This window comes from Dermacentor variabilis, unplaced genomic scaffold, assembly GCF_050947875.1.
Source record: "Dermacentor variabilis isolate Ectoservices unplaced genomic scaffold, ASM5094787v1 scaffold_12, whole genome shotgun sequence".
NCBI classification, from domain to species: Eukaryota; Metazoa; Arthropoda; class Arachnida; order Ixodida; family Ixodidae; genus Dermacentor; species Dermacentor variabilis.
The window spans coordinates 15,285,128-15,301,302 of NW_027460280.1; the positions used below are offsets into that span (position 1 = coordinate 15,285,128).

The window sequence follows — 16,175 nt, forward strand, 5'->3', positions numbered from 1 at the left end:
GAGGATACGCACTATCCCCCAGAATGCAGTTTTCACCACATTCCAATGCTGCACGTGCGAAGAAAGGGCTCTTCTTCAAAACGCTGGCATCGTGGACAGATCCAGGGAACCCAATGAAAACATTCAGAAACCGATTTCTATCATTGCAGATCCCTTGTAAAATGATAGATGGCCACTTCTTGTGATTGAAAAATGACTGTGTCGATTCGCTTGGAGTCAGGATCTGGATGTGCGAACCGTCGATACAGCCGATGGCATTCCCAGGGCCTTTGCCTCCGCTCTTGGCGAGGAAACCTGCCTTGATACGATTCATTTCTGCACCACTGGGCCAGCATATAACATCACCGCTAAGTGTGCAAAAAGTGGATGAACCGCGTCATGCATGCATGCACTGACAACTCTGCCACGTCAAACTTGTCTCCTATGGCGTACATCGAAATTTGCGAGCCGATATACACAAGAGCAATTAGGCATGTCTTTTCAGCGGATATTTTTTTACGCCCTTGAAGCGTGCTTGGATAGAAGGTCGAAGCTCTGTATTGACCACTTAGCCAGTCAAATGTTTCTCTAGATAGCCTGAACAATCTTTTGAACTCGTGCTCATGATACGTGGATATCACATTCTCCTACCCCGGCACACGATTTGCATCTCCTCATACCAACGCACAGGCTACAGAAACACACACATGGTCGAACTCGTAATCGCAGTCAACGTGAATGTCACTATAGTCGCAGTTGTCGTCGCTTTCCAAGTCCAATAGCTCCATGGCAACTTCAAAGAGGGCCATTTCACGTGGCAAGCGGTGCCAGCGATACACAACGTGCACGTAAAACACGTAAACAAAGCTCTGCGTCTGCTAGGCCTGCACTTCCGTCTCCTTTTGGCAGTCGTGCGCTAGTGCGGCTCCAGCTGCATTTGCTGAACCGGCGCTGCTGGCGCTGCACCCACTCGGCACCACTGCGGCACTTTTCAGAGCTAGTGCAGCCAGTGCAAGCCAAATCAAAGAGACCTAAAATAAGCACTTCAACAAAAGTGTTACTGGTGATAATGGGGGGGGGGGGGGTAATTATTTTCGAGAGCTCTGTTCAGTTGTTCCATCAAGCTCAGTCTCGCTATCAAATTCCAACCACTTGCACTGTAATAAATAAACAAAAAATGATTCCATGTGCTGGTACACTGTTCAAATTATCAATACTGTCTGCGTGTGAAAATGTTGCTCATGGCCGCCACAACCTGTGCATGAGCTGAGCAGAAGACAGAAGAGCAGAAGACACAGAGCAGAAGTGGCCCTGTTGCTAGGCATTGTTGGCCCCAGACAGCAGGAATCTCTCACGCACCCGATGAACAAAAGTATCCTGAAGTATGTGTTACGTTGATACAGCCATGGTTGACAGCTGACAATTTATTAAGTCAAGGAAACAGGCACATAATAGTAGACACTACTTCCGGCGTAGGAGCCAGCACTGGTGAGACGTTATTCCGTGAAGCATGTTCGTACCAAAAGCCACCAGTGCCTTCGCATGTAGACTTCATCGTTGCCGTCTTCTGACTGACATATCAGTTCTTACTCCCTTAGACGAAGTCTCCATAGCGGTCTGGAGGCCGCCTAGCCTCTGGTGGCTGCAGTTGCCGCGTCATTCTAGCTGCTCGCGACGTCGAGGTCGATGGTTGAGAGGAAGTGTCTTTTGTATCTAGTGCGTCCAGTGCCAGAGGAATAGCAGAACTTGTTACTTTTGGCATGGCGTCAGATAATTCATCTTCTATGCTCCAATCTGTCGACATTTGGGTTGCTTGCCTAGTCTGACTCGTTTTTTTTTATGTGGTTGAGGCGACGCCGAACCTTTCCGAGGACGCTCTTTATAAGCCAGGATCGTGGTCCGATGCGGCGCACTATTTCACCTTCAATCCAGTCTACCTTTTTTAAAAACCGACGGATAAGCACTTTTTCCCCTACTGAGAAGCGACGTGATTGCTTCAGTGTCTCCTGGCGTTCATGGACCTGTGTTTCCGTCTCCGGCTTGAGTAGGTCAAGGGGACACAAAAGTTCTCGTCCAAACATCGCTCTTGCAGGTGTCATTCTTGTAACTGTATGAACTGCCGTGTGTTGCCAATACAGGAACCTCCCAAGTAGACACTGTATGGACCACTTTGTATCCATCAGGAGCGCTCTCTTCAGTTATGCTACATAGCGTTCTGCCTGGCCATTTGTCGCAGGGTGATACGCTGCTGATGTGATGGCCTGCATGCCATTTGACGCATAGAGCTGCTTTATCTCGCTACAAATAAAGGCTCTTCCGTTGATGGAGACGACTTTTTGGGGAATGCCGAAAGTAGCAGAGACACTTCGGAGTACATCGATGACAGCTGTGGATGTTGGTTGTGTCACGTGGCAGACTTCCACCCACATTGTGTACGCGTCCACAACTAAGCAGGTGTGCCCGTGCAGTGGCACCGCGAAATCAACGTGCACAGTGTTCCACTGTATCTGGGGGCGGTCCCAGGTGGGAATAGGAACTTTGGGTGGACTCTTCTGCATTGAGTGGCATTCACGGCAATGTCGAACCATTTCTTCGATACTCTTGTCGATTCCGGGCCACCAATATGTAGCTTCTTGCAGACTTCTTCATGGCTACCATTCCTCGGTGACCAGCATGTAAAAGTTCCAAAACGTGAGATTGCGCTGAGTTTGGTATAATCACCCGTGACCCAATCGTGAGACATTCACGATGAACTGCCAGTGCAGTCGCTCTTTGTCAGTAAGGAGTGAAGTCACCTCCAGTTAGTTTCTCCATGGTACTATTCTGTACTGACTTGTATACCCTTTGTAGGATACTGTCTTGTTGTGTCAGACATGCTATCTCAGTGGCTGTAAAAAGCGGTCTCGACAACGCTTCAAACAATAGCATGTCAAGTGGTGGCCATGGCTCATCGGTGCGTTCTGGTGATGGCAATCAGCTCAACGCATCTGTGCTTTGATGGCTCTTGCCGTGCCGTAGACAATGTTGTAGTCATACGCAGATAACTTGATGCCCCATCTGGTCATTCGTGGTGAATGTACTTGAGCCGTTGGTTTCTTCAGGCCCAGTATGCCGAGCAGTGGCTGATGGTCAGTAACGAAAGTTACCTTTCTTCCCGCAATATATTTGTGGAACTTATGAGCTGCAAACACTACAGCAAGGCCTTCTCTGTCCAACTGTGCATAGTTTCGTTCCACCAGCTTTAGAGTCCTGGATGCAAATGCGATCGGCGCTTCTCTATTCTGGTCGTCACGTTGAGACAGATGGTCGCTGTATGGTGAAGCATCACATGAGAGAAAAAGCTCCTTCAATTCGTCGTAGTGTGCCAGTACAGTCTGGCTGAGAAGCAATTTCTTAAGTTCATCAAATGCTTCTTGATGTCGAGTTTCTCCCACGTAGCGTCCTACTGAAGGAGCTGGTAGAGACAGCTGGCAATTGTTGCCCTGTTCTTCAAGAATCTGTCGTAGAATGCCAGCATTCCAAGAAATGACTGCAGCACTTGCTTGCAGTTTGGTGCTGGAGCCTTAATGGTAGCTCGAACGTTCTCTTCGCTGGTATGAACTCCTGTTTCGTCAATTCCTGTTTCATGTCCTAGAAATAAAACTTGTCTCACTGCAAAACGGCACTTGTCTTTTCCTAGGCGCAGATTGCACTTGTGTAGCCTCTTGAGGACTTCTTCAAATCTGACGGCATGTTCCACGATGTCCTTTCCACTGAAGATCACGTATCTAAGTATGCACAAACGCCTACGATGCCAGACAGCATCATAGTCTCCATGAACCGTTGAAAAATTACTGGTGCTGCAGAGATTTCAAAAGGCAACGATTTTACCTTGTAGAGCCCTTTCAGCGTGTTCAGTGTGAATATCTCTGCTGTCTGTGGTGTCACGTGAAGTTGCTGGTAAGCTTATGCTAAATCCAGGGTGCTGAAGACCTTGCCGCCCCTCAAGTGGCTCAGGACCTCATCTGTTGTGGGAAGTGGGTAATCTGCATTCTTCGATACCTGATTCACTGTACAACCGTAGTCATCGCAAATTCGTAACGAACCATTCTTCTTTCGAATGAGTATGAGAGGCGTAGCCCAATCCGATTGCTGTGCAGGCTCCATTATGCCTTAATCTTGCAGTCAATCCAATTCAACCTCTACAGCCGACCGCAGTGCGAAGGGAACCGGACGTGCTTTTAGAAGCTTTGGCGTTGCTCCTTCCACAAGTTCGATCAGTACCGCAGGATCGGCATGTCCTGAGATGTCCTCATCAAACACAGACTGGTACTTGTCCAGAAGCTTGGAAACAAGTTCGTCGTCTGATACTTAATTGACGCCTGTTATCTGTATACCCCCAGATTAGGAAACCAATTTCATCCGAGGAGGTTACACCCAGCTCCCTTGACAACAACAAGCAGTAACATAAATGTCTTGTCCCTGTATGTTACTTCCACCCTTGCACACCCAAGAAATCTAAGAGGCTGACCTGACCATGTGCGTAGGAGAATGTTGTTCGTCTGAAGCCGTGGTGGGTCATGTGTCCCCATGGCTTTGAACGTGGCCTCACCGATGAGAGTGCAGGCTGCACCTGAGTCAACCGCAATATCTAAGGACTTGACATGCATAGCTGCATCATGACCTTCTGTGTGCTGGTCGCATCGCCTAAGCAGTTCAGTTCGTAAAATGCCACGTCTGGTGCTGAGGCTGTTGTCGAAGTTCCTTGTCGCGGATTTTTTAACACATATTTAAACACATAACGACGTTTTCCTCTGCCGGAATGTTCGTCCACACGCTGTGGCTCGTCACACCTACGTTGTGAGTGGCCGCCCGAAACGTGTTTAATAAAGCTAAACGATTCCAATGAAGCCATGACCAGCACACGTGTTTGTTCTCATGAACTGCAAATGGGCTTGTTATAGGTTGTATTGTGATAGAATACGCCGCAGTTGAACTGTTGGTCAGATCGCTGTGGCGCGCAACCACGTAGGGCTGTGGAAAAGTTTGCACGGTTACAAACTCACGCGCAGCCCAGCATGGTTGTGTCTGTGGTTGCGCGCCGAAGGCGAGAAATGTAAACAAGAGAGGACAATATGGCCCAACACAATGGCGGAGTCATCACTTAGCTTCAGAAAGAGTGACATCAGGGCCCCTCCTTAGATTTTTTTTCCTCTATGTGTCAGGGACTGTCCGAGGTTCCCTTTGAAAGCACCGCGACTAGAAGTCACTCTCCTGGCTACCATTCTCTGCTCTTAGCTACTCGTCCAAAGCACCGTACCCAGCGATTTCAGTTGTGTGGCCTCCGAAATAGTGCCGTCTGAGAGGCCACAGACACAACCATAAAGCTTGCATAGTGGAATTGTAGCCTGACCGCATAGAACGTGTTTGCAAAGAACAGTTTACGTCGCACTTTCGCACGTTGTGCCCCTTAACCGCTGTATTTAAGCTGGCTCATCGCCTGTGAAATTTAAGCAGAATTCCCACACGGACATAAGCAAAATTATGGTTGCACCACATCGCTGTTCACGCAGAAAGCACCCGCCGATATCCTCAAAGCTTGCGAGACTAGCTCTAAAGACCCGACACGTGTCTAGGACAGAGCGTGTGTATACCGTGTACTAATCCTGCACGTCCAAAAGCAACAGCAAAAATCGGCAAAGCTCCAATTATGTACTATGCCAGCGACCAACATGAAATAGCCGCATGCAATAGGATATGCTTCCTCGCACACCAGTTTCACTCTGAAAAGCGAAGTCTACCTGTTTACTATACATATAGCAATGAGCATGACAGATTTTGCGAAACACATCAAGAAATTCATCACGCATGTGCGCCTGATTGCTGTGCTCCTCTCTTAAGAAACACGAAGACTAAAGCTGCAGCAATCAGACCACTCGTGGAAAACTTGCATGATGGCACACAATGCGCCAATGTAACAGAAGCGATAGCTCAGTGCACAGTATTTGATGCCTGGAACATGCAAAGTACACAGAAGCACATGGCATCTGTCACAACACAGTGTCAAATGCCACACTCATCTTTTTAAGACAGCCATGTGAGCAAAATCTGCTGACAGCGCCGAGAGTCTGCAGACAGTCTGCGACTTCCAGTCCATGAAAAACAAACACGATTCTGACAGATCTCAGACTGGTGGGTGGAGCTTCCAAAGTTGTTCAAGAAAATCGAACATGGGACAGCAGTCCCAAGCACTCCAGGACTGTCAGGGACTGATAATCGAAGAGGCTCAATGTGCATACGTTTGGAGCAAATGTTTCTCCTTCACAAAGGCCGTCACCTAGACAACTCCGCAGAATGCATTTTTTTTCCCCTTCCGCGTCCCCTCCTCTGCATTGCTTTTATCGGTCGGCGCACCTCGCTGAGAAGCACGCTGGCTGCATCACTTCTTTTTCTGCGAGATTTTCCTGCAGCCGCATTACAAACGCTATTTTGTATTACGCAGCTGCACTATAAGCGGTGTGTATATTACATGGAATTTTATGGGAGGGTAAACGGGAGTCAGAAAAGACTGCATTATAACCAGTCCTGCACTGTAAGTGGTAATGCTATAAGTGGTCTATACTGTATGTTTCATTTATTTACCTCAAAATTAGTACTTCTGGTATTACAGAGGATATACTCGTGATCACAAAATGAGCTAATAGTTATTTGTACGTCCAGCTGCTTACAAGACATTGCAGAAGTGAGTGCAAGCAATTTTTTCACTGCTTTTGACACAAAACTGTAAATTCCCTGCAGCATGCAGTTCAATAATTTTTGGCTCACATGTTCACAGAAGCCTATCAGCAACTATGCTCAAAAGGTGTTTCAGGACCCCTTTTGGTAATGCCTCACATTTTGGACAACATACTGCACATACCTTGGGTACCGAGGATCTCCATGTGCAAATGTGCCAGGCCATTAGCAATGGAGTATGCCATCTTGCACATTGTTGCTGTATCCACTGGAATCCTCATCAGGTAGTCAAAGAGTGACCCATTTTCATGGTAGTCTGTGATGAGCCACAACTGCGTCCAGGTTCCATTATCTGGGAGATGCCAAAGTTACACATTTACAAGATAAATGTGCATAGTGCACCAGCAATACTTGCCATCTGGTCCCATATTAACTCCATTGCAAAAAATGCTCAAAACTTTGCTACACTTCTCACAACACACTGCAAACATGGTGTGACCACACGACTTCCATGTTGCAACCAGCTGCACTGCACTTGTTACCATAGGTAAGGGCCGCACCCCCGCTTTTCGGCCGAAATGGATCAGGGAGGTAGCGGGCCTGCTGGCGGTGGGGACCACCTAATGTGTGCACCGCCCCTTTGGAAGGCAAAATTTCGTTCTAAAAAATTCGACACATCACGCAGGAAAGCAAAGTTAGTTCCGTTGCAGCTAGATGACACTAGCTGCCTTTCGACACCGCTCAGGCTGGCACCATCGCACCATTATTTCTTTGTGTGGCACGTCGTTTCGGCTGTGTTTCCAATCAGATCGGTGGCATTTCGCCTCTAGAGAAGAAAGCCCTGTTCGGGTCAGCGCCAGTCAGAAGATGGGCCGGCATCTGAGGTCATTTACTGCAGCGTTCCATCCTTTGGGCCTCTCTCCCACACTGCTACAGTTGCGGGAACAGTACGAACCTTTAACGGGCCGTCATCGGCCTGATTCGTGTAAGGGCCGCACCCAGCCCAGATTCTAGAAAAAAAAGTGCATCCCTTACACGAGTATATACAGGATCATAGTTGTGCTCATGAGGTTTCAGACCATCATTACTGGGTAAAAGCTCTGCATAAAAACAAGAGAGAGACTCAAATTTTGTGTCAGAATATTATTTTATTTCCCCACAACACCTGTGGGTAAATAAAATAATATTCTGACACAAAATTTGCGTCTCTCTCTTGTTTTCAGACATTAGAGTAGAGGAGTCGGAGTGATTGAGACACAAAAAGGAGTGCAAGCAAGTATTGGCCACACAAACACAAATGAAATGATTAAACAAAGTCCTACAAACACATTTAACATCAGTTCAGGAAAGCAGAAAAAGCACATTTTAAAAGTTAACACTGAATGCCTTTTTTATTAAAAATTAAAAGCACTCAACGCTAAAATAGCAGCTACTTGAACATACAGGGGAAACAATACGGAAACAGCAATATATATCCTTTGCCAAAAAGGACCAATCTTTCTTTTATCTGTGATATTGAAATCTTATAGAAAATAATCACTTTCTACAATATTACAAATGCGCAAAAGCTTCTTCAAACCCAGCAGGCAAAGCTTATCGAGCTGGAAGATAGAATTTGTTGTTGAAACTTGGTAGTTTTTGGTACATATTCCTGACAGCGGCAAGGAATCTGAATAAGAATTATGGACAAAAGTGATTAACTCCTTAACTGCTGTTACAATTCTGAAAAAATGTTTAGAAGTGCAATAAAAAATTTTGTAAGTCATTGTGTATTATTTTCTTGTCAGAATTACAAGCAAGTGAGCACATACACATGCGAAAAAATGCTGAAAATTCACGACAAGTTAACTCATCATCAGCACCAGAGGACGCTCGTTCTGATAGCGAGTTATTTATTTCATCATCGGCAGTTAAAGTGTTAACAAGTTGTTCAAGGGCAAAATAGGAATTACGTGGAGGTCTCTTGCTCGTATCCATAGAATTGGAAAGGCACATCGTCCAATCACTCATTTTAAAGACTATGCAGACAAACAAGCAGTCCTCCGAAATTCAGGCAGGCATCATGCATACGTTTGGAAGACGACTACTGCACAGGCACAGTTCACGAACTAAAATTGCTCTGGCAAAACACAAAAACGGAGAAGCTGTAAAAATGTTTTGCTGGTGTATGACATAGAGTTGACAACCAATGTTTCGTTTGGAACAATAATCTCATTTGCAAAAAGAAACGGCGAGGACTGAAAAGCGGTCCCTTCAAAGTTAGCAGTAAAAAACACGTCAGCTCTGCTTGGTCTCTTTCAATGCAAGAAGCAAAGTAAACAAATTAGATAAACTAGAATACTGCATGTTTAGACATCCCGAATGGTAGGCTTTCTACCACACCCCAAAAGAGGAGGTTCTTGAACTGTAGACAGTCCCTTTGACTACTTTTATTTTTAATTGAAATGTAGAGCATGAAATTTGCTCGAAGTTTTATATTCTCAATAAATAAAAATGGATATGAAAGTGGAAGTGTGAGAGTTGAACCCCCTACCTTCGTATGATATGCTATATCGACGGAGCTATAGCTGTCCCTCCACACTTTTTCTTGGTATTTGTGCACTTATATTAAAAGTTAGAGGGTGGGAGTGTTAGCCCGTGCCATTCGCAAACAGCACAAATCAGACCAGAAGATCACAGTCTGCACATGCATAAGGATTTTAAAGAAAAAGTAAGTTTGTCTACAACATGCCATGTTCAAACTTGACAAGGCACTAATGTGTGCTTTCAGATTTTGCACAACAATGCAATTCTACTGCTTCTCTAACTATTGCATGCAAAGTACTAATCAATGTCACAAGAGAGTTTGGACTATCCAGAAAAAAGGGCTTCTCTAGCCAGTTTTGCTCCACAATCAGCAAAATAAATGTTACCTTTGTTGTCGGCGGCTATGAAGCCAAGGATGTTGTCGTGCCTCAGCATCACTGTTTGGTAGATCTCCACCTCACGAAACCATGACCGCTCATCCCGCGAAGAGAATATTTTCACTGCAACCGATTCACCACGCCACCGGCCTCGCCATACTTCACCATAACGGCCTTTGCCAATGACCTCCACCAGTTGGATCTGACGCGCTATGCTCCTCTGCACCAGCAGTGGCAACCCTGCAAGCACAGCAAAGCAGTACTGGCAGTTTTGCATTAAACTAATAGCAAATTCCAATGGCAGATTAGGAGCGGCTGACAAACTCTATGCTGGAGCACTCCGCTATGACGGAGCACAACAGAATGAAATCTGCAATTGAAACACAGGCACTCCCGCCCCAGCAATTGGAAGGGGGTGCTAGCGTACATCCGCTTCCAAAAACGTCCCCCGCATTCCTTGCGTTTTTTCATCGTTTTCGAATTGAACTCGCATGCACGTTTTGTTTGGAAGTTTTGTGTTTCTTTTAACCTCTTGCACTCTAGTGGAAGTCACACTGCACTTAAGTCTGCTTCTCTCGTCTGCCACGATTGTGTGTCGGAAATATAGGAGATGCAGCGAGCCTGTGATCAGTTCTGTGGCAACACATCAAGACAGCCTGAAGTGCCTTCGGAGCTGCATTTCATCAACAAAAGTAAAGACTGTTAAAATGTGAACTTCCAAAAAGGAGCCGTTGTTACCTCTTCATCTAATGCTGGCGAACGACGTCATCAACGAAACGCGCAACTTTTGGTCCCTTTATCGGCGGCCAAAACATGACGTCGAAAGCTTGCCAGAATACACTAACTTCCCAAGCTTCGCCACTTCAGTCACCGCTGGCCGATTCGGAACTTTAGCTAGAGGAATCATCTCTCCTCGCAAGCAATAAAAGCACAAGCTGACGATGCAAAGCACTACTCATTTCTTCCGAGAGACCCCCATTCGCGTTCACAGGTGCACGGGCCATAGCGGTATGTTGACTGTGGGTGGGCTGAAATCAAGCAACTTCCGATCAACTCAGTCAATTTTTGTGGAGTAGAAAGCACTGCTCCATGGAGTGAATCTAGCGGCGGAGCTGCTCCCAATCCACCAATGAAGGACAGGGGCCAGTAATGGGGGAGCCGCGAGCAAGCATACGAGGGTGGAGAAGACTTTGGTTTGAGCAAGGCCACATGTGAAAGCAACGTCCTTCTTAAGTAAATCGGTGAGTGGGCGAGCGGTTTTAGCGAAATCCTTGATAAAATGATGGTAATACAAGCAGAGCCCAACAAAGCTTCTTACTTCTGTGGCAGAAGATGGAACAGGAAAGTTCTGGACAGCGTGAATCTTGTCAGCGTCGGGTTGAGTGCCAGCGGCACTGATGAGATGGCCAAGAACAGTAATTTGACGTCATCCAAAATGGCACTTGGATAAGTTCAATTGCAAGCCAGTGCGTCGGAAAACAGAAAGAATAGCCGACAGAAGTGTTAGATGACTCGTGAAAGTTAGTGAAAACATTATGACATCGTCTAGATAACACAGACATGTGGACCATTTACATGTATAGCCACGAAGTAAGGAGTCCACCATTCTTTCAAAGGTTGCCGGGGCATTACAAAGGCCAAACAGCATAACCTTGAATTGGTAGAGGATGTCAGGTGTTACGAGGGCAGTTTTAACAAGGTCCATGTCATCTACTGAGATATGCCAATAGCCCGACGTGAGGTCTATCGATGAAAAGTACTTGGCCCCGTGCAAGCAGTCCAAGGTGTCATCAATATACGGCAAGGGGTAGACATCCTTCTGTGTGATTTTGTTGAGGTGTCTGTAATCCACACAAAAACACCAACTGCTGTCCTTCTTGACAAAGGCAACAAGGAACGCCCACGGACTGCATGATGGCTCGATAACACCTCTAGTCAACATCTAATCGACTTCTAGTTGTATCACTAGTCATTCAGCGTGTAAAACATGGTACGGCCAGCAGCGTATCGGATTGGCGTCGCCTGTGTAAATACAATGGGCAACCGCCATAGGTCGGTAGTGTGGGAGAATACTCACTCACACACACTCACTATAATTTTTCCAGGCCCCGCAGTCACTCACGTTCACGCTCACCTGCACTCACACTCACTGGAACTCACTCGTACTGGCACTCACCTCCACTCACAATCACTGGCACTCACTCACACTCACTGGCACTCGGGCCTTTTTATGAGTGCAGGTGAATGTGAGTGAGTGTGCTGCCCTCTGCTGCTCACAATTCGTGTATATTCAGACAGAAGCTTCCAATTTAGCACCTATTACATCTGAAGTGGGAGAAGGCAGTGTTTTGAGCCCAGTTTTATTTTTAATAAACACAAGCGATTTGTCTTCCCGATTACATGGTAACATACATCTATTCACTGACGGTTGTTTTTCGTACCGCGAAATTAATTGCGATGATGATCACCATATACAAAATTCTACTTTTTCTTGGTGTCAGGAGCGGCAGATGACTCTAAATGTCCAAAGCTAAGTAATGCTAACAGTAAGTAGAAAGAAACAGATATCTAATTTTACTTACATCATTAATGACACACTTCTCACTTGTGTATTTCAGGGCAAATATTTAGGTGTCCCTTTAACACGCGCTCTCCAATGGGAAACCCATACTAACCACACAACCTAGTGGAAATCAATGTATATGCAGAGCGCCAAAGCGACACATATTTCTGAGAAGACGCCTTCGTCTTGCGCCTGCAGATACAAATGTGCTGGCCTACAAAATGCTTGTTCAACCAGTGCTGGAGTACGCCTGTATTGTTTGATTTACCTACACAAAAGAACTCATAAGAGGGGGTGCAGAGGAAGGCAATAAGGTTCATTTATAATAAATACAAGTCAACGGATTCATTGAATGAATTATTAAAAGAGCCAGTTTATTAACACTGCAAAGTAGGGGAAAATTAGCACGACTAAAGTTTTTGTTTCAGTTTATTCATGGGGACAAAACCATTAACACATCCGCACCAAGTTCTTGGAATCGTCCTAGGTCAACAAGCCACAAGCAATCTAGAACACCTAGTGAATATACCTTTACCTCACATTGCTTTAAATATTCATATTTCCTTAAAACAAATTAGGGAACGGAATGAACTTAGTCCTTCCATTACTAACGTTTTATAGTTAAATAACTTCACGACTTCGAGCGGCCGCCAACTTCAACAACGTTCAATCAGAGCTTGCCCCTCGTTGATCATGGAGGAGAGAATGACACGTAGACGAGACGACATAAAACGAACTGTTTTAATACATTGCTATGGGTGAGCGAACACTGAGCAACTGAGCACCGCAGTGCACGCCAGCAACTACAAAAGTTAGAAGGAGAGTCCTTATCTAAAGAGCAACGCGCTCTTTCTTTATATTCCTTACAGGGTTCTGTCTTCATAGCACTGGAGTCTGGAGCAAAAAATTCCAATGCGTCTTTATGCTTTGAAGGACGCAGTGGCTTTATTTGTGTACTCGCATGGGGTGTGCCGTCTATTCGGTGTGTATTTGGATGAAAAAAAAAAAGCTACTGCGCGATGTAGCGCACATGCGCATGCTTAAAGAATGCGCCGTGGGCACAGGCAAAAGCAACAAAAAAAAAAAACTGTGCATGCGACATGGCCCCCGGGTTGCAGGGGGGTAGCGAGCCAGACAAGTCGCTATAATCGCACTCGCACTCCCACTCACCCCTGCTCACACTCACTGGCACTCACTCGCACTCACCTCGGCTCACACTCTGGCACTCACCTCTGCTCACACTCTGGCACTCATTCGCACTCCCACTCACCTCTGCTCACACTGGCACTCACTCGCACTCACCTCCGCTCACACTCTGGCACTCACTCGCACTCCCACTCACCCCTGCTCACACTCACTGACACTCACTCGCACTCACCTCTGCCCACACTCACTCACACTCACCTCGGCTCACACTCTGGCACTCACCTCTGCTCACACTCACTGGCACTCACCTCTGCCCACACACACTCGCACTCACCTCCGCTCACACTCTGGCACTCACCTCTGCTCACACTCACCTCCGCTCGCACTCACTTGCACTCCCACTCACCTCTGCTCACACTGGCACTCACTCGCACTCCCACTCACCCCTGCTCACACTCACTGGCACTCACTCGCACTCACCTCCGCCCACACTCACTCACACTCACTGGCACTCACTCGCACTCACCTCCGCCCACACTCACTCACACTCACCTCCGCTCACACTCATTGGCACTCCCACTCACCTCCGCTCACACTATGGCACTCACTCGCACTCACCTCCACCCACACTAACTGGCACTCACTCACACTCACCTCCGCCCACACTCATTGGCACTCACTCACACTCACCTACGCTCACACTCACTGGCACTCACTCGCACTCACCTCCGCCCACATTCACTCACACTGGCACTCACTCGCACTCTCAATCGCATCTCACACTCACTGGCACTCACTCACACTCACCTCCGCTCATACTCTGGCATTCCCACTCACCTCCACTCACACTCACTGGCACTCACTAGCAGTCACCTCCGCCCACACTCACTCACACTCACCTCCGCTCACACTCATTGGCACTCCCACTCACCTCCGCTCACACTATGGCACTCACTCGCACTCCCAATCACCTCTGCTCACACTCACTGGCACTCACTCGCACTCACCTCCGCCCACATTCACTCACACTGGCACTCACTCGCACTCTCAATCGCATCTCACACTCACTGGCACTCACTCACACTCACCTCCGCTCATACTCTGGCACTCACTCGCACTCCCACGCACCTCCGCTCACACTCACTGGCACTCACTCGCACTCACGCATTTGAAATGAGTGCGAGTGACTGTGAGTGAGTGCACTCATGAGTGAGTGCGCCGATTTATGGTAATCACCAATGTCTGGGCTAAAGGGCAGCCATCAAGGTAACAAATCGCAAGGTAGATTCGCATCACCCGCGCAAGGTAGTGCGGGCGATGCGAATCTACCTTGCATTTTAGGGCGACTTATTCTGAGAAAAAAACAAGCAAATCAATTTTTTAGCAAAAATAAAATAATGAAATTCTTTTTTTTTATGTGTGCAGTATTATACATGTTTTATTGTTTAATACATGGATAAACTAGCATAATTTTTTACAAATATGGTAATAATCACACAACTTAAGTTTTAAATAGGTTTGACACATTCCACTCCATAGTGTGTCGCACCAAAGGTGCCATCCCAGCAAAGACGGCAGGAACTACATTGAACTAATGACGGAAGGCTGCTTGCCATGTGGGCAAGCAAGCGCAGTGGGCCGCACCATACAGAAAAAGAAAGCGAGAAATTCAATCAGTGTTCGTGCGCACCCTTTGCAAAAGGAGACACGCATGTAATTCCGCACGTACATAAGCTGTCCCACAATATAAAAAAGGTTGCAGCCGGATACAATGAGCATATTGTGTTTTCCGCCCCATGCAAATTGGCCAAACTTTGCCCTTTGATGGTGAATAAGCTGCTGGCTACATGCTCCAAGAAGCACTGCTCACGCTACATCGACTGTGTTAGCAATGTCGTTTACAATATTGCCCTAAGGTGTGGCAAGGTGTATATTGGACAAACAGGATGATGCTTCAACGATCGAGCAAGAGAGCGCCAGTCAACGGTCAACAGCAACACCAGTGGCCACTTGGCAGACCACTGCAAGCACTGTGGTTGTGTGCGACTCCTCTACAAAATGACCTTTCTAAGGAAAGCAAGAAACCGCACTGAAAGGGTGATAATCAAGGCTTTCTTCATAAAAAAGAGCAGGAAATAAGCGCGTTAGCATGCCGTTGATAGCATCAAGTGACAAACAAACGTATTTCATACATGATAGTCTGTAATCGCTGCGAAAATTAGAATGTGCAGCTGCCGCATTTGGTTGCATGCTCGGATTACGCCTGTGAGTTAGTGAATTATGAGTTTGTGAAGTCACGAAGCCATATTAAAGCCAGAAGGATGAAGTTAAGGCAAATCTCCTGGGAAATATCATCTTGGTCATCTTGGTCATCATCATCATCAGCAGCAGCCTATTTTATGTCCACTGAAGGACGAAGGCCTCTCCCTGCGATCTCCAATTACCCCTGTCCTGCGCCAACCGATTCCAACTAGCACCGACAAATTTCCCAATTTCATCTTACCACCAAGTCTTCTGCCGTTTTCTACTACGCTTCCCTTCTCTTGGTACCCATTCTATAACTCTAATGGTCCAACGGTTATCTAACCTGTGCAATACAGGACCTGCCCAGCGCTGTTTTTTTCTCTTAATGTCAATTAGAATATAAGATATACGCGTTTACTCTCTGATCCAAGCCATTCTATTTCAGTCTCAATGTTATGCCTAGTATTCTTCATTCTATCGCTCTTTACACGGTCCTTGGTCTGAAGCTTCTTTGACAGTTTCCAAGTATCTGCCCCACATGTTAGCACTGGTAAAATACACTAATTGTACACCTTCCTTTCAATGATAATGTAAGCTTCCATTCAGGAGCTGACAATGTCTCCCGT

The 16,175-nt window shown here is 46.5% G+C and overlaps 1 protein-coding gene across 5 annotated transcripts in view; it reads right to left on the reverse strand.

The window, feature by feature from the left end:
- babo (TGF-beta receptor type-1 babo) overlaps positions 1-16,175 on the reverse strand; it is a 136,383-nt gene that overhangs the window by 58,245 nt on the left and 61,963 nt on the right. For all 5 annotated transcript variants that reach the window (XR_012825018.1, XM_075677220.1, XM_075677221.1 and 2 more), the window contains 2 exons: positions 9,606-9,836; positions 6,878-7,045 (listed from right to left, as the gene is read on the reverse strand). Coding sequence is in view for 4 of the 5 variants with exons in the window: in XM_075677220.1 (XP_075533335.1) it covers positions 6,878-7,045; positions 9,606-9,836 (399 nt within the window). In the remaining variant the exon portion in view is untranslated. The remainder of the gene's footprint in view (positions 1-6,877; positions 7,046-9,605; positions 9,837-16,175) is intronic.